At 38.5% G+C, this 23,686-nt stretch overlaps 1 protein-coding gene across 1 annotated transcript; it reads left to right on the top strand.

The window, feature by feature from the left end:
- Positions 1-125: 125 nt before the first annotated feature.
- Positions 126-23,686, top strand: SMC2 (structural maintenance of chromosomes 2). The gene is made up of 25 exons (XM_082497249.1): positions 126-151; positions 811-1,014; positions 1,898-2,047; positions 2,650-2,772; positions 3,705-3,743; positions 3,928-4,038; positions 5,471-5,515; positions 6,023-6,256; positions 6,939-7,088; positions 7,739-7,972; positions 8,834-8,993; positions 10,752-10,869; positions 11,652-11,790; positions 12,035-12,154; positions 12,475-12,679; positions 13,981-14,116; positions 15,829-15,953; positions 16,799-16,992; positions 17,281-17,424; positions 17,713-17,907; positions 18,449-18,649; positions 19,411-19,527; positions 20,873-21,033; positions 21,879-22,026; positions 22,914-23,686. Exons 2-25 carry the CDS (start codon positions 847-849, stop codon positions 23,067-23,069), a joined length of 3,573 nt encoding a protein of 1,190 aa, XP_082353375.1. The 5' UTR covers positions 126-151; positions 811-846; the 3' UTR covers positions 23,070-23,686.

Raw genomic sequence — 23,686 nt, 5'->3', positions numbered from 1 at the left:
CGCCGGAGGCAGGCAGCGCCGCGGCAGCCGCCATCAGGCTCCTCCTCTAACGGTCGCCGACTCTCGGCGCCAAAATTCAGTCGTTGAAGGCAGCAGGGAGGCACGCTGGCGGTGAGGCAACAGGACTTGGGGAGGGGGCGGCCCGCAGCCGGTGAGTGGGACCCGGCTGATTCCGGCTTCACAGTCGGCAGCGAGGGCTCGCTTGGCGGGGCACCCGCGGGGCTCTGGGGAGCTGGGCTCTTCGGTGAGAATGTGGGGGGCAGGCGCCATGCCGGCGGCAGGGGCAGGGATGGGGATGAGGCTGGCTGTGTTCACTGCGCCTCAGAGCCAAGGCTGTCGCTTTCCTGAGCTTCAGCCCTCCGGTGCGGTGGGGCCGAGCAGGTGGCACTCCTGCAGGCTGGAAAGGGAGGGTCTCCTTATGCTGGGTTCTGAAAGATGCGGGCCTTTCCCTCTTCTTCGTCGGCTGGTGGACTAACGCCTGGCTTTGTGAGAAACCAGGGTTATGCCACAGTCTGCCTACAAATGTGATGTACGTTGCGTAAAGTCACGTCGCTTAAAAATGGTGAAGTACAGGTTATTGGTGGGATGCTGCCTGGATCTGGGGTCTACTTGGAATTTTCTGTTTGTAAATGCATAATCTTTTTGTTGTAAAAGGCATGTGTTCTTTCAATTTTCTTACACGTTTATCTGTTTGTTTGGCATGCGGTATGATTTGTTTGCTGCCTTTTTTTTTTTTTTTTTTGTCTTTGAAATCGGTAGAATTATACTGTGGTAATTATAATCAAGATACCTTTCTTTATACTCTTGAAGGAGTACTTTTCCTGATCTCCTGGGAACACAGAGAAGATGTACATCAAATCAATTGTTCTGGAAGGATTTAAATCGTATGGTCAGAGGACTGAAATTTGTGACTTTGACCCATTATTCAATGCCATTACTGGCTTGAATGGTAGTGGCAAGTCCAATATCTTGGACTCAATCTGTTTCCTGTTGGGAATCACCAACCTGTCACAGGTAAAGAGAGAGGGTGCATTTAAGAAAGGTCTTTCTTCTGTCAGCAACGTTTCGTATTATTCTCTTGAGTAATCTCTGATGGAAGACCTCAGGTGGTGCTGCTATAAAAAAAATAGTTCATTACATAAAACCAGATATCTGTCACTCTTTCTTACCTTAAGATTGAATTACAGTTTCATCAATATACTACAGTAGCTCTGTATGCGGCTTAGAACATTAGACTAAAAACACCCGCTTAGGAGGTAGCAGCCTCAAGCTGAAGATCTTTTGTAGCTAGAGGCACTAACTTGTTTACTTGTAGTAAACTTTTTCACTTCTGGATTAGGTCTTAAAATTTGGCCAACTGGTTCATCAGAAAAAAATAAAAAGCTGTTTTTCGTGCAATGCCTGCTGTTTAAAAGACGATGTGTCTGCTTTAGTCTTATAAAAAAAATGTCTGTGTGCCAAGATCGATTTGAATTTCAGTCTTCAGATGATTTTTTTGTTCTTGCCCCTGATAATGGTAGGCAAATCCAGCAGACCACCAAGGAACACTTTCTTATTCATTTCTCTGTGAACTGCATTATGAATGATAAATACTCTTTAAGTAAACATACTGGTATCTGAACTAGTCATGTGGCTTTTTTTTTAACATCTATTCAGTTTTTGTCAGGAATCTCATGCAGAAACAATTAGCTGGCTCACTAATACTAGACTGTGACACACTCTGCCTGTGGTTTTACCACTAGCACCTTGCAGCACCAAAATGTCAGTCTCTCATGAACTGAAATCTGCAGCTAGATCTGCGTTTTTTTCATTAATTTATCCAAAACTTACAATAATGCACTGAAGCTGTGTAATGAATTTTTTTCAAAAATGTATTTTATCTGTTCAATGGATTTAGGTGCGAGCTGCCAACTTCCAAGACCTAGTTTATAAAAATGGGCAAGCTGGCATTACTAAAGCAACTGTGTCTATTACCTTTGATAATTCTAACAAGAAACTAAGTCCACTGGGACTTGAAGCTAATGATGAGATCACCATCACTAGGCAGGTGAGTTTTTAATACCTGTATTGCTCAGTAAACTATATACATTTTTACCATGCTCAACAGGGTGGCTTTCCAACAAATTGGAATTATTTGGGAAATGAGTTTAATATTGTTAAATGTATTATAACAACAGTTTTTTCTATGGATATGCACACCAGCATAATAATAATGAGACAATATTCCTAAAGCAAGTTATAGTTTTCTGTTTTGTGGCTTTCTCTTTGGCTTTCATATTTTCCTCTTAATATCTGAACTGTGTGTTAACTTTGGTCTCCAATAACAAATAAACCTTTATCTTTCTGATGAAGATGTCTCCCAAGTTAAAAAAAAAAAAAAAAAGAAAACTTGTGGAGTTTGGCAATTTTCTTGTCAATATTACCCTCAATGATCGATCCTTCTTATGTTTTACTTAGATATTTTAAATGTCTTTTTCAGTCCAGCAAGATTTGTTTTGATGTTCTGTATAGTACACGTATGTATGTATATGCAAAGATATAATATATGGGATTTGCTCTGATTTTTTATTATTTATTACAGTTTATATTCTCATAATGTCATGTCATTTTTAAATAACTTAGTTTCTTCCATTTCTTTTCCTTCTACAGGTTGTAGTTGGAGGTAAAAATAAGTATCTTATCAATGGTGTGAATGCTTCCAACGCTCGCGTGCAGGATATCTTCTGTTCAGTTGGACTCAATGTTAATAACCCTCACTTCCTCATTATGCAGGTATTGGGTGCATCTTTATAAAATTCAGAAAGACTAGAAATTGCACTAAATTTGAGGCAGGATAGATAGTGAAAGAACATTTAATTTCCTAATAAGAGAAAAGCAACTTCTTATCAAGTAAAATTCAAATGTCTGTTAAGTAGTTAAGATTTCCAGTAGTGCATAGTTTGACCCTAAAACATGTCTTTTAGCACAAGACCTCATGTAGCAAGCTTTTTCTAAAACATATTCCATTTTTTTTTCCTTTTTGTCTCTTCAACATATAGGTGTTGCTTTTATTATTATGCTAAAAAGACAGATTTTCTTTCTTATTATGTGTTCCATGTTCAATAATATTTTGAGTTTAAGTAGATATACCTGATTTCTTAAGTCACAATTAACAAAAGAAGAGCTGACCAACTGAAAGACACTTATAAACATCAACACAGGGACTAGACAAATCTGTGAAATATTTGCAAGAATAATAAAACAGAGCAGGATCTACTGTTTCAAATGGAACTGTCCCAAATTGCGGGCGAGGGGAATAGCAGTTTTGCACCTATTCTGCTTCCCCTTAGTTACATACAAGCTAAATCTCTAAAAGACAGTTTATGATTGAGAGCTTATTCAACATCAGCAACTCAGGAAGACTCTAGAGCAAAATATGTGTATTACTTATCTAAGATGTAATCAGGAATGTGGAGGACAAGCCTAAGATAAGGACTATTTCAGGCTTGCTGCCTGAAGTGACTTGTTTGAACTTTAAAGAACTAAAAAATTGAGGAAACTAGATTATCCTTGTAGTAAAAAAAAAAAACCAAACCCACAACCAAGACCCGTGTTTGAGCTTACAGTGTATGAAAATGAGTGGGGGGTTTGGGGTTCGGGGTTTTGTTTTATTTTTTTACTGTTGCATGGTACACAACATTCTTGTTTTACCTTTCTGTCACCAGGGAAGAATTACCAAAGTTCTAAATATGAAGCCAGCAGAGGTAAGAAAGTTGTGGTAGTTTTTTGTCTGAAGTTTTACGGATTTGTTTTGAATGCCAAGAATTGAGCGGGGCAAAAAAAGAAAGGTATCAGAGGGAGATGGGATAGTTTTTCAACTCAGTTCTGAGTTGAACCTCTCTAACATAAGAAGAAACATTAAACTTTTGTCGCATTCCTTTATTTTAGATTTTAGCTATGGTTGAAGAAGCAGCTGGTACTAGGATGTATGAATGCAAGAAAATAGCTGTCCAAAAAACCATAGAGAAGAAGGAAAGCAAACTGAAAGAGATTGACATGGTACTACATGTTGGAAAGTATACTTTCTTTTATATTTGCTCAAGATAACTGAATAGATTCATAGAATGGTTTAGGCTGGAAGGGACCTTGAAGATCATCGAGTTCCAACCCCCCTGCCTTGGGCAGGGACACCTCCCACTACACTAGGTTGCTCAAAGCCCCATCCAGCCTGGCCTTGAACACCTCCAGGGATGGAGCATCCACAGCTTCTCTGGGCAACCTGTTCCAGTGTCTCACCACCCTCAAAGTAAAAAAATTCTTCCTAATATCTAATCTAAATCCACCCTCTTCTAGTTTTAAGCCATTTCCACTTCTTCTATCACTACATGCCCTAGCAAAAAGTCCTTCTTTGACCACAACCCTTTGAGTGTGGCCATCCAGCCAGTTCCTTATCCGCCAAGTAGTCAATCCATCACATCCATGTCTCGCCAGTTTAGAGACAATGATGTCATGTGGGACAGCGTCAAATGTTTTGTGTGAGTCCAGGTAGATGATGTCAGTTGGTCTTCCCTTATCCACCAGTGCTGTAATGCTGTCGTAGATAGCCACTTGCCCTTGGTGGAGCCATGTTGTGTGTTACCAATCACCTCCTTAATTTCCGTGTGCCTTAGCAGAGTTTCCAGGAAGATCTGCTCCATGATTTTGCTGGGCACAGAGTTGAGACTGACCAGTCTGTAGTTCCCTCGGTCCTTTTTTCCCCTTTTTGAAAACACGGGTTACAGTTCTCCTTTTCCAATCAGCGGGAACTTCACTGGGCTGCCACGACTTTTCAAATTTAATGGAAAGTGGCTTACCAACTTTATCGACCAGTTCTCTCAGGACCCGTGGATGGATTTCACGAGGTCCCATGGACTTGTGCACCTTCATGTTCCTCAGCTGGTCTCAAACGTGGTCTTCTCCTACAGTGAGCAGTACCTCATTCTTCCAGTCCCTGCCTTTTCCTTCTGTGACTTGGGCGGTGTGATTAGAGACCTTGCTGGTGGAGACTGAAGCTAGAAGATCATTGGGTACCTCAGCCTTCTCCATGTCCTGGGTGACCAGGTCTCCTGTTGTCTTCCAGAGAGGGCCCACATCTTCCCTCGTCTTCCTTTTATTGCTGACATAGCTATAGAAGCTTTTCTTGTTGCCCATGATGCCCCTGGCCAGATTTAATTCTATCTGGGCTTTAGCTTTCCTAACCTGAGCCCTGGCTGCTTGGACAGTTTCTCTGTAGTCGTCCCTTCCTACTTGTCCTTGGTTCCATCCTCTGTAGGCCTCCGTTTGGCTTTTGAATGTGTCCGGGAGCTCCTTGTTCATCCATGCAATAATAATGTGTGTAGTGTGGTTTTTAACTTTTAGAATATTTCATTTCTGCACCCGGCACTAGGTATTCATGCTTAGACATGAAGGAGTTTTAAAAATCTTAATAGAAATGTTCTGTTTTGTATTTCAGGTCTTAAATGAGGAGATCACTCCAACTTTAAAGAAACTGAAAGAGGTATGGAAAAATTAGAAGAGTTGTGGGGCCCTTAAAAGTACTGAAAAAATACTTTGAGCTACCCTGAACCAGTATGCGGTGGCTAAAGCAGCAGCATGTTTTCCACATTTGTAGAATATTTTGAGAGAGGTAAATTTTATATTCTGTCCAAATACAGAAAACGTGACATTCAGGACTTCCAGGAAATCCTAGAGGGGGGTGTGGGGAGAACGAAAAAAACGAGAACTAGATTAAAATAGAAGATAAAAACATATCTTAATTCTTAAAAAACTTGTGTGAAGTGGTATTTCTGCTGTACAATCAATTGTACAAGTATTGTTTTATCTAAGATTTTCCTAAGCAGGCCTGCAATTTACAATACCAAATGTGTTACTTAACATGGAGAATCCTTCCTCTTATCTACAAGTAATAATTTTAGTAGAAGTACTTAGAAGATTTCTATAACAGTCCTGCTTAATATTTTTTTCCATCAAATTTTAGAGTTTTTTTTAATTGGTGTCTTTTCAGGAACGATCATCTTTTCTCGAATACCAAAAAATAGTACGGTCAACAGAACATTTAAGCCGCCTCTGTATAGCTTATCAGTTTTTTCTGGCTGAAGAGACAAAGGCATCTGCTGCTGAAGCATTAAAGGAAATGCAGTCTAATTTAGTGCAACTTTGCGAATCAATGGCTGAAAGTGAAAAGAAGTTGAAACAAGTAGATGAAGAAATAGTGGAGATGGAAAAGGAAAGGGATAAGGCAAGTGAGAACAGAGTCGTGCTCCTCTAAATATCTGAATACAAGGAGTTATATGAGAAGGGAATTATTTTTACAGATAATATACCCTTGATTGTTTATCTTCTGGTGGGTTGTTTAGATTATATTCTGCTCATTGTCATTCACAGCCATTGTCTAAAAGACATCAATTTAAAGTTTTAATTTGTCTGAAATGCTTTACTTCCAATCATTGTAAATAAATAATAACTGAAGAATAGAAACTGTTTGCCTTCATGTTTGCACTCTGTGCATTCAGTGGTAAGTATTGCCAGAGATTTTTTTTCTCCATTTTTGTTGACATCTCAAAAGAATACACTTCAAGTAGGAAACTCTTGTTCAACAAAAATCAGTACTAACCTCAGTTTTGGGGGCACTAAATTTGGTCACATACAGTATTGCCCATAGGGTCATGCTTAAATGCAGCTTTTGTACAGGGACAGTGTCCTATGATATGGGATGATGGGGGGCTTCAGTGGTGGCTTCAAGTTAGTTTGGATTTTAGAGGGAAGAGGTGTTCTGACCTGTTTGTGTTGGAGTCTTAACTGCCTGCTTGATCATATATTTATCTCCTCTTCTACATATAGCTGTGAACAGAAGATTAAATATTACAAATACTGTATCAGTTTCTTAGGCTGAATTAAATTTCCTTTATTTCTGATTGTAGGAAGCTAGTACTACGCTCCGTTCACTGGAAGATGCGCTTTCAGAAGTTCAAAGAGCTAGTGCTAGAGCACAAAGTGCCCTTGATCTCAAGAAGCAAAACTTAAAAAATGAAGAGAATAAGCATGGAGAACTGGTAAAAAATATGCAGCAGGTAAGACGTTTGTATTTTCTTTAAACAGTAATTCAGATTAAGGAGGACAGCTGTTTTTTCATACCTATTATAAGAAAAATCCTATGATTGGTAAAAATTACATCAGGAAAGGAGAAACAAATGGTGAGGGCATTGTTTGATTTGTGCAGCATAAGTAGTAGGTTCTCATTAGAAACAAATGTGATGCATATACAAAGGAAGTGCTACTCTGTACGTGCCAGTCTTCTGTTAAGCTCAGGAGAGATGCTTATAGCTTCAAAAGTATTATGCTCTCTGGACATGTGATAAAATTAAAGGAGACATTTCTACATTGCATATCTCTTGACGATTGTTTTTTTTTTAATGCAAAAGGAGCACTGAAGAATACTTTACTTTTTAGATATTGGAAATAAAGCTATTTCTCCTAGTTCTTGAGCAGTTGTCATCTCCTGTGTTTCACCTTTCTGTAGATCTTTAGTGCAGTCATGGGGCAAGCACACGCTTGAAACCGCTCACAGACAAATTGTAAGACCACAAAATCTGACAAAGGGTCATAGAAATGTAGTTGATGAAATTACTTATAGCTTCTCATCTAAACAACGTGAATTTAAAGTTAACGAGACTCAGGTTCTCTCTTCCTTTTTCTGTTTTTGTTCTTTGTTTTGCTGAAGGATTATAAAACATTAGTGTCAAAGGAGAAGGAATTAAAGAAGATAGAGACAGAACTACATGCTTTACAGGAAGCAAGTGAAAAAGATGCAGATGCTTTAGCTGCAGCACAACAACATTTTAATGCTGTGTCTGCTGGCTTGTCCAGCAATGATGGTGCGGAAGCAGCTACTCTTGCTGGGCAGATGATGACCTGCAAAAATGAAATCAGCAAAGCAGTCACAGAGGCTAAACAGGTAAGAATAAAAGCTCTGCCTGTCTCAGACCACCTTTCCTGCTTCTTTTGAAAATTGTCTGAAAACCAAATGACACACTCTTGAAAGTTCAGTGAAAAGATTTGTAGAACATCTATATATTTTACAAGTTGGCAGATGCATGAAGGTGACCTGTTGATAAAACAGGTCATAAAAAAATTTCATTGCATAGATATAGAAAAATAGGGAAAAGTTATAACATTGCTGTAAGGAAGTATAGAACTGAGACATAAAGTAGGGCTCACAATAGTCAAATGACTGATGGTATTGGATAGAAAGAAATGAAGACTGCTGTCCATTATATGTATTTATACAATAGAGATTTTTTTCAGTAAAACTTAATGGAATCAAGATAAAGGTGCCTTAGACTGTGAATGGAGAGTTCAGAAGAAAATGTTTTCTCCTCTGTTAAATTGTGTGCTAGTCCCATGACTGAAACACACATCACTTCTTTTGCCTTAAGATATGAAACCTCTGCTGGGGTAGTTCTCACAGTGGAATTTGAATTTTCAAAGTTGAAAGTGCACCTTGCGTGTCTCACTTACGGAAAAACTTTTGGGGAACTTAACAAGTACATCTGTGTCCCAACTTATTTTACCTTTTTTCTTCTCAAACTCTTCATGTGCTAATATGAGTTATTGTATCCAAATACATGATTTATGGTTTTATTTCCAAATCACCTGTGCCCTTACTTTCAAAAGCCAAGGCTACTTTTTGGTATTTCTGCAACCAGTGGAAACTTTTACAAATTATGACTGCCTTGTCAGTGTAAGTGTTCTGAACCTGCACCTGCAAGATTCTATTTGAAGATCTCCTGGTTCCATATTTTCTTACTGCTTACAGACTCAAATTAAGTTGAATTATGCACAGCAAGAATTAAAGATGAAACAATCTGAAGTTAAAAAGATGGACAAAGGCTACAAGAAAGACCAAGAAGCACTTGAAGCTGTCAGAAAAACAAAAGAAACACTGGAGAACCAAATGAAGAAGCTGAACTATGAAGGTCTGTACAGACTTCTAGTGCATTATTTTGGGGAAATCTGAAAGGAATATAGAAGTGTAGTGGGTTGAGCTTGGCTGGCTGCCAGGTGCCCACCAAGCTGCTCTATCACTCCCCCTCCTCAAATGGACAGGGGATGTGATGAAAGGTTTATGGGTCAAGGAAAGGACAGGGATATCACTCAGGAATAACTGTCATGGGCAAAACAGCCTCAGCTTGTGGAAATGAGTTTCATTTATTACCAATCAAATCTGAGTAGAATAATGAGAAATAAGACCAAACCTTAAAGCAACTTCCCCCCACCCTCCGTTCTTCCTGGTCTCAACTTCACTCCTGATTTTTCTCTACCCTCAAGAGGTGCAGAGTGGTGCAGAGGGACAGGGAATGGGGGCTGTGCTTAGTGTACTATGCATTGCCTCTGCCACTACCTCCTCACACTCTTCGCTGCTCCAGCATGGGCCCCCCACAACATCACAGCTTCCTTTGGGCCACCTGCTTTGGCCTGGGATCCTCCACTGGCTGCAGGTGGATGTATGCTCCACCATCGACCTCTGGGGACTGCAGGGGGACAGCCTATCTCACCATGGTCTTCACCAGGGGCTGCAGGGTAATCTCTGCTTTAGTGCCTGGAGTACCTCCTCCTCCTTCTTCACTGACCTGGGTGTCTGCAGGGTTGTTTGTCTCAAATTCTCACTCCTCTCTGCTGGCTGCTGTTGTACAGCGGTTTTTACCCCTTATTTATGTTATACCACCACCCTTGATGGGCTCAGCCTTGGCCAGCGGCAGGTCTGTCTTGGAGCTGTCTCAAACTGGCTCTGTCGGATACAGAAGCAAAGGAAAACAAAAAGATTTACTCTCTGCTACCCATCAGAAGGCTATGTCCAGCCACTTCCTAGGTAGTTGGGCCTCAGTACACATAGCAGCTGGTCTGGAAGACAAATGCCTTAATAACGAATGCCCTCTCCCATCCTCTTTTCTCCTAGCTTTTATTGCTGAGCACATCTTCATATGGTAGGTAATATCACTTGGGTCAGCTGTCCTGGCTATGTCTCCTCCCAACTTCTTGCCCACCACAGCAGGGGGAGGAATGTTGGAGAGACAGCCTTGGTGCTGTGCCAGCACTGCTCAGTGGTAACCAAAACACTGGTGTGTTATCAACACTGTTCTACCAGAAATACGGAACACAGCACCATGAGGGCTGGTGTGGGGACAGTTAACTCTATCACAGCCAGACCCAATACAAGAAGGAACTGAAAAAACAAGTGTGCTTCTTTGATACACAACGAAATTTCTCTGGTCAAAGCTCTGCGAGCCGTTGTCCTCCACAGAAATTAGTTTAAAATAATTTATAAGCTTCAGGCCAAATCTTTTCAAGCTTGATGAAAAACTTAAATTCCATCTAAATTTTAGATGGAAAAGGTGACCAACCTCCCTCTTCCTTCCTGGTTTTTGCTACCTAAAACACTTCTTAAAGTTCATTTCTCATTCCAGGTAACGTTTGTTGCAGAACTACTAAAAATGGTAAATTGATATTCCAGAATGAGGCTTGGAGAAGCACATTAGATTTTTAACTCTTTCTTTGCGTGTTTGGTATTGTGATGATGTTAATTTGTCTAAAGGAAACTTATAAAGAATTTTAGAAAGTCTTTCAATTAAATATTCTCTACATATATGTATGTAAACAGTGTAGCATACCAATTTTTAAGCTAATAGATTTCTATGTGCCGGATGTTTATCTGCTGTTTCTGTTCAACTCTGAAGAGGAGAAAGAAGCAGTCCTTTTAGCAAAAAAGAATGCATTGACTAGTGAGATCAAGCGGCTGAGAGAATTGTGTGAAGGCTTAATGGCAAAGTTTCCTCATCTACAGTTTGAATACAAGTAAGATCTCAATGTGATCCTAAAAGGCATTTGAAAGTGCTTTTGGGGGCATTTTATGCATGGCTTATAGGACTTAGAGGATAATTCTATGAATTGCTTAGCTGTTGCTTTCCTTTTAGTGCCAGTGAATAATGACTATTTTACCTGCGATGCAAGTGAAGGGTGGGAGGAGGGAGGAGTCAGCAAATTTTAACTGAATTAATGGGCAGCAGGAAAAGTGATAGAGTCATTCTTTAATGGCTGGCAGCCTTATCAAAATCACTGGAATTAAAAATTTTATATGATGGTGTTTGCAAGCCATAACTCAACTTCAGTAGCTAAACCCATAAAATCTCAAGGTCTAAACTGGAAAACTATGTAATCATTATTTTTCAGAGTCCTACCTGAGGACTGTGAGTAGACTTGCTCTGTGGAGTTCAGCATTCTACCTATCTCCACCAATCAAATATATGTATCCCCAGATTTATTCACTTATGTAATAATCAGCCTGAACATATATTTCTATAGCTGTGCTAATAATAGGAACTATAGTAAAAATCAATTGAAAATTGCACAAACAAATTATACCAAAATCACGAAGGACGTTCTTCTAGTGACTTTGTAACTAACTCTTTATTGGGAAGTCTCTTGCCCTGAAATATTTAATTTAACCATTTTATGTGGGTTTTTTTCCTGATAGAAATTAGAACTCCTTAAATAATACACAGTATGAGTTAACTATAAGTTTTTTAAGATGTGTGTGAGAGAAACATTTAATTATCATTATTTTAATTTATTTTAAGGAATCCAGAAAAAAATTGGGATCCAAGCCATGTGAAAGGCACTGTTATGTCTCATATCACTGTGAAAGATCTATCCAAAGCAAAAGCAATAGAAGTGGCAGCTGGAGGGAAACTCTATGACATTATTGTGGACACAGAGGTATGTTTATTGCTTTAATACAGAACTCTGGATGTTGAGATGAGCTCGTGTGATTCAGCGTAGCGACCATGTGCGTTGTTACTGAATGCTTTAGAGGTGGTTTGAACCCATGTACATGTTTAAATTAGGTCAAGAGTCATGCAAAGTTAGTGGCAACAATATATTCCTCTTGCAATGCCCTATTGTCTTACTTTACAAAATGGGTTATGTATTCAGGTATGCTTTGTAACTTTTCTTGTTTGAGGTTACTGCCAAAAAGCTTTTAGAAAAGGGTGAACTAAAACGTCGATACACCTTCATTCCACTGAACAAAATTTCAGCCAGATGTCTTGGACAAAACACAGTCAAGTTGGCCCAGACCTTGGTATGTAAATAAATACACTATTTACACTGTTTTCCTTGTGTAGCTTTTCATTTTGTTTGTTTGCTTAAAAACATGGGCTTCTTGATGGTTATACTACTAATAATTTCTATAGGGTTTGAGGGTATCTTGATTTTAGTTTTTTCCTTTGTATCCTTTCAGCTATATGATGTTTAAATGGATATGAATTATTCCACTTTCAACTGAAATTGTTTTAAAATCTAGTGATGTTTTTAGAAAGTGTTTTTATCAAAAGAAGACAAATAATATTTGAAAGTTCTTACAACTTAAGGCATACTAATTGCATTTCATTTGATTTCTAGGCTGGTCATGATAACTTGGATTTAGCCCTTTCTCTAGTTCAATATGAACCTCAACTGCTGAAAGTAATGCAATATGTCTTTGGAACAACTCTGATCTGTAATAACATGGATAATGCTAAGAAAGTGGCCTTTGACAAAAGGATAATGACGAGAAGCGTTACACTTGATGGAGATATATTTGACCCCCAGGGCACTCTGCATGGAGGCAATTGCTGGTTTTATTTATATAATAACTCTGTGTGACTGTTTGTTTGGTGTTTTTTTTGGTTTTTTTTTTTTTTTTTTTACTGCTCTGCATGCTTTTTACAAAAATGAACAGTAACATTTTAGTTTAGACTCATACTGGGGATAATATGATGTCTTTAACAAAGATTCGTCAGTCTTGATCTGAAATAAAATTGATTAGACTAAGAAAAATTTAATGGCAAACTTCTGTCATAAAGTAGTTTAGATTTTGAGTACTTAAGTTTTATTTGGCTGTATAATCCTCTTGGGAGGAGAAATGCTTGGAATTCAAGCACTTTTTGAAGTAATTAATAATTAATTTGAGGTAATTTCATAAATTGTGAAAAGTTAGTTGATTTCACAGGAAATGCATGTGTAGTATTCAAAGTCTACAGTAGACAGTACACAGTTTTAGACAGTAAATTATCCATGGCCCAGCAATGTGCCCTTGTTGCCAAAAAGGTCAATGGAATCCTGGGCTGCATAGGGAAGAGTGTGGCCAGTAGGTTGAAGGAGGTCATTCTCCCCCTCTACTCTGCACTGGTGAGGCCACAAATGGAATACTGTGTCCAGTTTTGGGCTCCCCAGTTCAAGAGGGACAGGGAACTGGTGGAGCGAATCCAGCGAAGGGCAACTAAGATGATTAAGGGCTTGGAGCACCTCCCTTATGAGGAAAGGTTGAGAGAGCTGGGACTCTTTAGCCTGGAGAAGAGAAGGCTGAGGGGAGACCTTATTAATACTTACAAGTATCTAAAGGGTGGGTTGAAGGAGGATGGAGCCAGGCTCTTTTCAACGGTTCCCAGCGACAGGACGAGGGGCCATGGGCACAAGTTAGAACACAGGAAGTTCCGTTCAAATACACGGAAGAATGTCTTTACGGTGAGGGTGACAGAGCACTGGCACAGGCTGCCCAGGGAGGTTGTGGAGTCTGCTTCTCTGGAGATTTTCAAGACCTGCCTGGATGCAGTCCTGAGTCATGTGCTCTGGGCATTCCTGCTTTAGCAGGGGAGTTGGACTAGATGATCTCTAGAGGTCCCTTCCAACTCTGAAAACTCCGTGATTCTGTGATTCCGTGAACTAAATTCTGTAACAGATGAAGCAGTCTTTTTCCACTACTGTAACTTTAGCCTAGCTGCCTTTCTGGTTTGTAAATAAAACAAGTCATCAACTTGCATCTTTATTAACATTTAGAATTTGCTGTTTGCCAGTGGTGAATCCACTAGTCTAATTCCAATTAGTTTGACTTTAATTTTTCTTTTTTTTTTTTTTGTCACTGAACAGGTGCATCCTCACAGACTGCACCATTGTTGTCTAAACTTCAAGAAATGAAAGACGTTGAAGTAGAACTCAAGGCAAAGGATTCTGAACTGAAGACTGTAGAGAATGAGCTGGCGTGTTTGAAGAACGCTGCTGAAAAGTAAGGTTTGCCCTATGAAACGTCTATCGTTTCTCTTATATGACTGAGTAAATGTAATATAAAGAAGTATTTGTGGAGGGCATAGTTGACACACACCTGTTGACTGTAATATGCAGAAAGTTACTCCCTTCCTCCCTCTCCCTCCCAATTTCATTTCTAAGTACACCAATCAACAAGCAAATTTAGTTTTTAGGTCACACATGCAAGAAAACTTTATTTCATAGAATCATAGGGTTGGAAGGGACCTCTGGAGATCATCTAGTCCAACCCCCCTGCCAGAGCAGTGGCACCTTAGAGCAGGTTGCACAGGAACGCGTCCAGGCGGGTTTTGAATGTCTCTAGAGATGGAGACTCCACCACCTCCCTGGGCAGCCTGTTCCAGTGCTCTGCCACCCTCAAGGTAAAGAAGTTCCTCCTCATGTTTAGGTGGAACTTCCTATACTCAAGTTTGTGCCTGTTACCTCTTGTCGTGTCACTGGGCACCACCGAAAAGAGCCTGGCCCCATCGTCCTGGCACCCACCCTTTAAGTATTTATAAGCATGGATCAGGTCCCCCCTCAACCGTCTTTTTTCCAAACTAAAGAGACCCAATTTCCTCAGTCTTTCTTCATATGAGAGGTGTTCCGGTCCCCTAATCATCTTGGTAGCCCTATGCTGCACCCTCTCCAGCAGTTCCCTGTCCTTCTTGAGCTGGGGAGCCCAGAACTGGACACAGTACTCCAGGTTCGGCCTCACCAAGGCAGAGTAGAGGGGGAGGATGACCTCCCTCGATCTGCTGGCCACACTCTTCTTGATGCACCCCAGGATGCCATTGGCCTTTTTGGCCACAAGGGCACATTGCTGGCTCATGGTCATCCTGTTGTCCACCAGGACTCCCAGGTCTCTTTCTATAGAGCTTTGAGTAATACAGGAAAAGAACCCGGCATACAATGATGTCTACATGAAATCACTTGAAGTTTGCTAAAGTTTCATGAAGTCTGCTGAAGAATCCATCTGTTCCAGTCATATTTTGTAACACCCATGCAGAATTTCAGTTTATGATAGCTCGTATTTTTCTCCCAAGAAAATAAAAAGATCCTAAAGGGGAATGCCTGAGTGATACAGTTGTAAGGATTTAAATTAAATAATTTTAAGTGTATTTGATTTTCAGCTACTCAGTTACTGAAGATCTTTTTAAAAGATGGACTATAAAAATATGTTTAGTCAGTTCTGTAAAAATCCCACAAGGAGGTAGTATTGTGTAATATGCTATCTACCAGCTGGATTTATTTTTCAAACTGTTTTGAGTTATAATAGACTTCCAGAAATACAGCCAAAAGGAGGAAATGAGTCTTGCTTTTAGATATTTTTAATTTAACGCTTCAGCCTAGCATCTGTCATGCTCCCAATTGGAAAAACATGAGTTCTGAATTGTTGCCAAATTCCATGTGTTGCATTTGTTAGTTTTTAATATACCTTATCGAGGCTACATAACGAGGAGTTGCATATGTAATAACTTACATACCTACAAACGTCACAATTGTTATGAAAGAAATTGCATCAGATTTTCATGCATTTATGCTTGTTTGTCCTACAGTCATCATTGTAGTTTACATTAGAATGGGAATATAAGTATTTCTTTATCTACTTATTTCTATATGTACTTCAACTGTGAAACTGTGAAGTGCTGAGTACTCTTGTTGTAGCAGTGTATATCATCACTGTCTTCAAAGGTATTGGCAGCTGAAGCAGCAGTTGGAGGTAAAGTCTGAGGAAGCAGAGCTGTTGCGAATGAAGCTTCATCAGAGTGCTTATCATAAACAAGAGGAAGAGCTGCTTGCCCTGGAGAAAACCATTGGTGACAAATGTGTTCTTAAACTTAACTGAAAACTAATTGCTGAGAATGAGATGGATATTTGGCTGTTTGAGCAGCAGAATCTTTGCTTAAGAAAAAATATTTTTAGCTTTGAAAATACTAGCTTTATATTTGGAATATGTAACAAATACAGAATCACAACAGACTGTGATAGATAGTGATTCCCATAAGGTTGGTCATTCTTATGTAGTAAAGATTTTATTCTTATTAAGTGTTATATATACTTTATAATAAAAGGAGAAATGGCTTTGCAGGGAAGTTTTTAAATGGATTTAATCCCATATTTGAGTAATCTTTGTTTTTTTTTCTGAGCCATCTGTTTCTCTAGATATTTAAGGTTAACGATATAGTTTGCATAACAAGAAGGCATTGGAGGAAAGTACTATTTGTATAGCTAAGGAAAAATGTAAAAGGAAGCAAATGCAGCAATGAGTAAAACATCTGAAGAAAATGATGGATGGAAGTGATAGATATATAAACATAGTATTCTAGGGATGAGGTGATATTAGTTAGCCATCTGATTGATGACTTCTTGATCATATGATTCAGCGTATACTTGCTTCAGCCCCACCCCTCACCCCCCACCAAAAAAGGCTAATTTTCATTAAGTTTAATGACTGGTTGTCTATTTGGTGCCCTACCAATAACGTGTAACAACAGCATGCTGTCCTAGAGTAATCATTGAAATAGCTGACTTCAGTAACTAGCAAACATGCAACCGCTTTTTTCTGTTAGAGGCAATGACTAATTTGTTTCAGTTGGAGTTCAGGATGTAAATTTAAAGATAAGAACTGTGCCCAATCTCAGTACTGTAATTCTTGATTCAGAGGAGTGTGAAGAGACATTAAAGAAAAATGAAGAGTGCCGAAAGAAAGCAGAAGATCAATACAAAGTATTAGAGAATAAAATGAAAACTGCAGAAGCAGAACATGAAAAAGAACTAAAAACTACCCAGCAGACACTAGATGGTGCTAAGAAAAAGGCAGACGCTTCAAGCAAAAAAAAGAAAGAAAAACAGCAGGTAAAACTTAACCTTTGTTGGCAATTTTCTCAGTATGAAAAGTGGTTGCAGTAATCAGAAAGTTTGATTCTTCTGAAGTTTTAATACTGTCAGTTTTGGAACTTAATATGGTACTCTGTAGTCACTGACATAGAAATTGCTGATTTTTTTCTTTTTTTGTGTGTGTGAGATTGCCCCCTTTCTGAACAACAGGTACTGTTAATCTACTACAGCATTTACTACATCAAACTGAATCTTAATTCTTTCCATTTAAGTATAATTGTAATAAATTTGAAAACATCTTTCCAGGAAATTGAAACTTTAATTCTGGAACTTGAAGAGCTAAAACAAGAACATGCCTCCTATAAACAACAGGTGGAGGCTGCAGATCAAGCCATCAAATCCTACCAGGAGCAAGTTAATGCTATGGCAGCTGAGGTGTCTAAGATACAGGTAAAAGCAAATACTGTGTTTCATTATCTGTGTTGATGTTACTGAAGATACTGAAGTCAACTGAAGTTGATGATACTGAAGTCCCATAAAGCTCAAATAATAATGCGTGTTTTGTTGTTTGGATTTTCTTGCCAGCCCGCAATTATGTTTAGCCTAGGTAGTTATTTTTTGGCTTCATTACCACATGTGAATTTTTTCTCCTTCCTTGCTGTGTCCTTGTCTTGTAACAACTGTCTAACACCAGCCTTTGAAAGAAGCTCATAAGTGTCTGCTTGATTTGCTTTTCAGGAATCTGTAGAGAAATCACAGAAGGAGCTGGCCAAGCAAAAGGGAGTAATTCTGGTACAGGATGAAGCAATTAAAGCCAGATCTGCAGAGGCAGAAAAATATGTAGCACTAAATAACGAATTACAGCTTAAGCTTAAAGCATTAGAACACAACATCAGCAAACATCAACAAGAGGCTGCTGATGCTGCTGCACAGGTATTTCAGAACTGCGCTTTTCCTTGCATCATGTGACCAAGAGTAGTTATTTCCCTTGCCACATGCAAAGTAAATAGCCTTTTTTTCTTAATAAGCACTGTCATATTTACAGCTCATGATGTGAAAAGTTTTATGCCAGGAGGAGGGGGTAGAAATTGTAAATTTTAACAGACCATATCTGTATGGACTAATAGAGATCACAGTGAGAAGGTTATCAATGCGAAGAACATTCTGACTGTAGGGACAAATTAGGTAACTGATTAAAGAAGCTAATCCAGTGATTTACTGACAATGGCTTAGTCCAGATGCAGAAAAGCGTGTTCCAGATGAATGGGATGGGTATATGTGAAAGCTCCCTTAAAATCTTGGTTCATCTGGAGTCTTGGAAATCACATGAAGCATTGTAAAGGTACGCACCTGTGCTGTGTTGGGGTAGAAGGATTAGTGTTGTAGAGTAATTTCAGGATTTTTGTTAAATTTTTTTTTCATTCACATTTGAGAAGGAAAAAAAATAAGCTTCATCTTATCTTCTTGTTTACAGGTGACCAAAATGCTGAAAGACTATGAGTGGATAGCTGTAGAGAAACAACTTTTTGGGCAGCCAAACACAGCCTATGACTTCAAAACTAACAATCCTAAAGAAGCAAGTCAGAAGCTGCAGAAGTTGCAGGACAAAAAAAAGGATTTGGGAAGGAAAGTGAACATGAAAGCTATGAATATGATTTCTGAGACAGAGGAGAGGGTAAACATTCTGTTCTTTAACCTTGAAAGGTTGGATATATGGTATTATGTATAACGTAGCTTTATATTTTCACATGCTCTATTTCTAAATACACCAAAAATAAAACTAAATCTTCATGAGATAGCAGGTAACCTTTTCATAGATCTTTTGTACTAATCTTAACATTTTCGAACTATTCACTTGCACGCTAGTTTTCTAGGTTGTGCATGATCTTGACTTTAGATGGTAAAAAGAATAGTTTCATTCCTCCCTACCCCAATCCATCCTAAGTTGGCAGCAACAGCATTAGGCAAGCTTTGTGGTATCCATTACAGTATCTGAGAATTACATCCTTTGATAAAGCTGTAGATCAAAAAACTGTTCATCTTCAAGCATGGTAACTCGAAGGTGTCCCAGAGTCATCTCAAATCTTGAGGCTATTTCAGGATTCCAGGATTGTCTCTAAAGTGTTCTTCCTGTCAGCCTCCAGAAAGATCCTGTCTTCTATGGAAAGAAAGATGGAACATGAACTTCAAGTGCAACTGTCAGAGTAATACTGGTCTTCCCCTTTGCTAATTGTTGAAAATTCTAATGCTTTAATTTGCAAATAGTATCCTAAAACTTAAATCCTGCATACAGCTAAATGAATGCTATGGATTTGAATCTTGTGGTTAATGGCTATTTCACAGTTACAAAAACAAATGGTGAAACTGTAAGATTAGCACAAAATGTATTTGAGCACTAAGTTCACTGAAATTAATCTTTTCTTCTCATTGCACCAGTACAATGAATTAATGAGGAAAAAAAGAATTGTAGAGAATGACAAGTCAAAAATTCTTGCAACTATTGATGAGCTTGACCGGAAGAAAACTGAAGCTTTACATATGGCTTGGAAAAAGGTATGACACTTGAAATGCAATCTTCACATTTTAGCAGAGAATCAGATTTATCTTGGATTTCTGTTTTACATATTTCCATGGGGGAAAAAAAAAAAAAAAAGACTTCTCTTTCCAGATCTAATCTCCCTTGCCTAGTATTTAAATTACAAAACAACCACTTCATTTCTCCTGTTTCATCTCACTTGTGGGAATAAGACAGCACTTCTCTGAGAATTGTAAAGGTACAATTAAACTTGCAAAACTACTTTACCATTCCCTTTTAGTGTCCACAAAAATTTAAGGAAGCTTAAGCTACTGGCTTCCTGACATCATTGTCTGTCACATGGAAGCTGGACAAAAGTGATACAGTCTATTTTTCTTTTTTGTTTGCTTATGCCAGTATCTGACCGGAGTTAAAATCCTCTGGTTCTGTGTAGCCCCACACAATGTAGGGCTGTGGACCTGGGCTACTGTTCCTGTCACTGATAGGATAGGTAATACTGGAGTGGAGCAACAGCTGATTTATGTTTCTGTTACCTAAGCACTCTGCCTTCTTACTAGTTCTCTCATATAAACTATAACAAAAGTATAAAACTTTCCCTTTCTCTTTCTACATGGAAACCTTTTGACACATTTTTTTCTGCTGTACCAGGAGAAGTTGTACTTTTTGGCCTTACAGAAGATTGATTATATCAAAGATTAAATAGCTTACAAATGGTTTTAATTATTAGTTCCCATACTCAAGATATTGCTGACAAAATCGTAGCTTTTCATTGCAAAATCTTGTCTGGCAAAATTAGTGAATTATATTTAAAAGCATCATGGATGGTGGAGTAAGTGCATTCTCAGATGCATTCCTTGACCTAGGAAATCTTAATGTACAAAGTTGTGTCCCATCCAATACCTGGACATTGCTTAAGTAATCCTGGGAGGAAAAGGAGTGGGGAGGATGCCAGTGTATGCCTCTTACAAGGTGCTTATACTTTTAATAGTTCTTTAATTGGGAGAGATCACAGTTTACCAGTTAATAAATCTGAGGTAGGGCATAACCATTTCCCTGGCTGATAGCATAAATAAACCTTCTAATACTTATTTCATTTGATCCTTATAAAATGTTCAGTATAAGGCGTCCTATATATATATCTCCCTCAGTGTTGCTTCTCATTTCAGTACAGAGAAAATAAAAAGATTCCATATTCTAATATTTTCTCACTATCCTGTATGTGCTTATCTTCAAGACATAAGAAGTCATTGGGTTAGATTGGGAAAGATGTCTAGACTGTAGTGCAGTTTACCACTAAGGTTTTAGCTGTTAGTGCTCTTGATTCAAAGCATGTACATACATCTTTTATGGTCCAACTTCTAGGTGAATGAAGACTTTGGTTCAATTTTCTCAACACTTCTACCAGGAGCCACTGCTATGCTAGTAGCTTCTAAAAACCAGAATGTCTTGGGTGGTCTGGAGGTCAGAGTTGCTTTAGGAAAGACCTGGAAGGAAAACTTAACGGAACTTAGTGGAGGACAAAGGTTGGTGAATGTGGGTTTTTTGTTTTCCATTGCAGTTATGTATATAATTGACATGTCTAGCTAATTAATTTTTTGCTTTTCTGAACTATAATCTTTTCCCTGGTCAAGTCAGAGACTGTGTCTCCTTCCAAGCTGACTTAGTATTAAAAAACGTTAATTCAGTGCAACTCAAAGAGGAATCTGACTTAGAACAAGGCATTACTTGGCATATGATAACAAACAAAATTTTACTCCATGATAAAAAATTAATTGAGTGGTGAGAAAACTGCATTTAACTCTAGGTAGTACTGAGGTATTGTTGAATTAAATGCTCCAGCCTTTGAGTTGCAATCTCAAAAATCTACAGACAGGTTCTGCCCTGGTGTCAAAGTAGTGCTGTGGTGACAGTTTTCTTCTCCAGTGATTACAGCTACTGTGTAGGGTATGTGCTTCTTTGCAACTTCTAAGGAAAAATCCAACAAATTGAAAAGTAGAAACAGAATTTAGGGAGAGGTGAGACAGAGATACAGAACTTTCTGAAGGACAGAATGCTTAAAGAACTGTACGTTAAAAACAGCACTGCAAAACTCAGAATTGAAAATAAGTAAAGCAACAGCATGATTTTAAATATCATCCAACTAAGTTGATCTTCCAATAAAAGAAAAAGTAACATTTGCCATTTCTGGCAGTAGGCTTCACATTTTGAAATCAGAAGTTGTGGCAGAAGCTGACATTCTGTCTCTTCAGAACTTATAGCATGAATCTGCTTTTGAGAGAGGATTTTGTTACTACCAAACAATTGTTTTCAAAAGCCAAAGCCTCTCAAACAAAAGGGTAGAATATAACTTTCTTGTTTTCTATATTAGATCATTGGTGGCCTTGTCCTTGATCTTATCCATGCTTCTCTTCAAACCTGCCCCAATTTACATCTTGGATGAAGTGGATGCAGCCCTTGATCTTTCTCATACCCAGAATATTGGGCAGATGCTTTATACTCATTTCAGACACTCCCAGGTATGATCTTCAAACTATTGTGATCATCTGTTTATGCACTTTGTTACAGAGGCAGTCTCCCACCGAGGAGTCTGAGCTATTCAAGGATTTTATTCCAGAGATGTGTGTGGTCTATCTAAGTTGTTTCAACTGGAAGTTATGCTAATGATACAGCAAGCATGAAACTTCTGAGCATTACATTTTAATGTCAGCTGTTGCTGTAGTGTCTAAAAAACAGGGAGTAATAGGGAAGAATATCTGTGATATGATAAATGTCAGGCATGACCCACATCCTGAATTGTTTTTTTTTTGCTAGAGTTCTTTAACACAAGCTTTAAAAATATTTTAATTTTGACACTGTTGAAATAAGCCAGACACTAGTGGAAAGAATCTGTATAACTGTGGCCTGTGTGTGGAAAAAAGTCTGTAGAACTAAAGAAACTCATTACTCTGAGTGAAAGGCAATACGTATCTCTATTTGGTGGTACGGCATGACCTTTCCAAGTTATTAGAGGGAGGAGGGAAACATTTGTTACCAGTATTATCAAATAATTTGAGTAACATCTTTAGGCTATGAAAGATCCTGCATTTTTACAAAACTTGTGGCAACATTTTTTCTGGTGGTTGATGCACCATGAATGGGCATTCTGTTGTGGCCTGTATCCCAGGCCAAGTGCTAGGATATGGACAGAGCTGCACATCATGCGGCAGAAAACATCTGGCCTGTGAGTGTACGTTAACATTCTGTTGGGCTTCAATTACATTGAGAGTATTTTTTTGAAGAATTACCACCAATATATTAGCCAAATAAGGTAAAGGGAATACTCTTTTTAGAAGCCCTTTCCAATGTCGTTTAAAGTCTTTATTTGGATGGCAGCATTTACCTTAAGCTTTCTGATCTGTTTTAGTTTATTGTGGTGTCCTTGAAGGATGGAATGTTTAACAACGCAAATGTCCTCTACAAGACCAGGTTTGTGGATGGTGTATCCACTGTTACAAGATACGATCAGTTTAAAAGCAAAAATACATCTATCTCCAAGAAATCCCAGAAAGGACACAAGTGACAAAAAACCTGCGGGACCAGGAAGCTTATTCAGTAGCCCGTCGCATGCAGTAGAAGCTTTTTAAGTGTTCTTTATCCCCAGTCTATAGCTGGACTAGGAAGAAACTCTCTTAATTCACTTTTCTAAAAAATGTTAGAATAATTCTTGAAATAGTCCTTTATGTTTTAGCTTTTAGTTTTTAGTTCATATCTGCACCTAAGAATTGAAATTCACAGGATACTGGTGCTTGTACTATTAGCTAAACTGGCAGCATTTATTTGTCTTGGTGTCCTGCAATTTCCATCATACATCTGCAAGCATTTACACATAAACGTACATGAACAATAGCTCTATAAGCTCAACAGGAGGAACTGAAGCCTTTGAATGAGGAAAATCTGATTTGACTTGCAGTGCTTATGGCATTCAGAAAACCTGTTGCAAAGTGTAAATGCTGTCTTTGTCTCCTGTTGCTGAATACCAGAGAAAAGTGGAATATCAGTTTTTAACCTACTGTAATTATTTTTAAGGAGTAAGGCAGTCATTGACAATTTTTAACTCTCAAGTGTATTTTAACTTTTTGCAATTTGCACTAATGTTTTCAGTGTGTTTGTCAATAAACTACACAGCCTGATCTTGTA

The sequence above is a fragment of the Vanellus vanellus genome (assembly GCF_965231255.1).
Source record: "Vanellus vanellus genome assembly, chromosome: Z".
In the NCBI taxonomy this organism is placed as follows: domain Eukaryota; kingdom Metazoa; phylum Chordata; class Aves; order Charadriiformes; family Charadriidae; genus Vanellus; species Vanellus vanellus.
The sequence above is the reverse complement of the archived record's forward strand: the minus strand, read 5'-3'. Positions and strand labels throughout refer to the sequence as shown.

Coding starts and splice junctions, on each gene's coding strand:
- SMC2 (XM_082497249.1), top strand. CDS start 847: ATGTACATCAAATCAATTGTTCTGGAAGGATTTAAATCGTATGGTCAG. Junction 11,791..12,034: donor ACATTATTGTGGACACAGAG/GTATGTTTATTG, acceptor TTCTTGTTTGAG/GTTACTGCCAAAAAGCTTTT. Junction 17,908..18,448: donor CTGCTGATGCTGCTGCACAG/GTATTTCAGAAC, acceptor TCTTGTTTACAG/GTGACCAAAATGCTGAAAGA.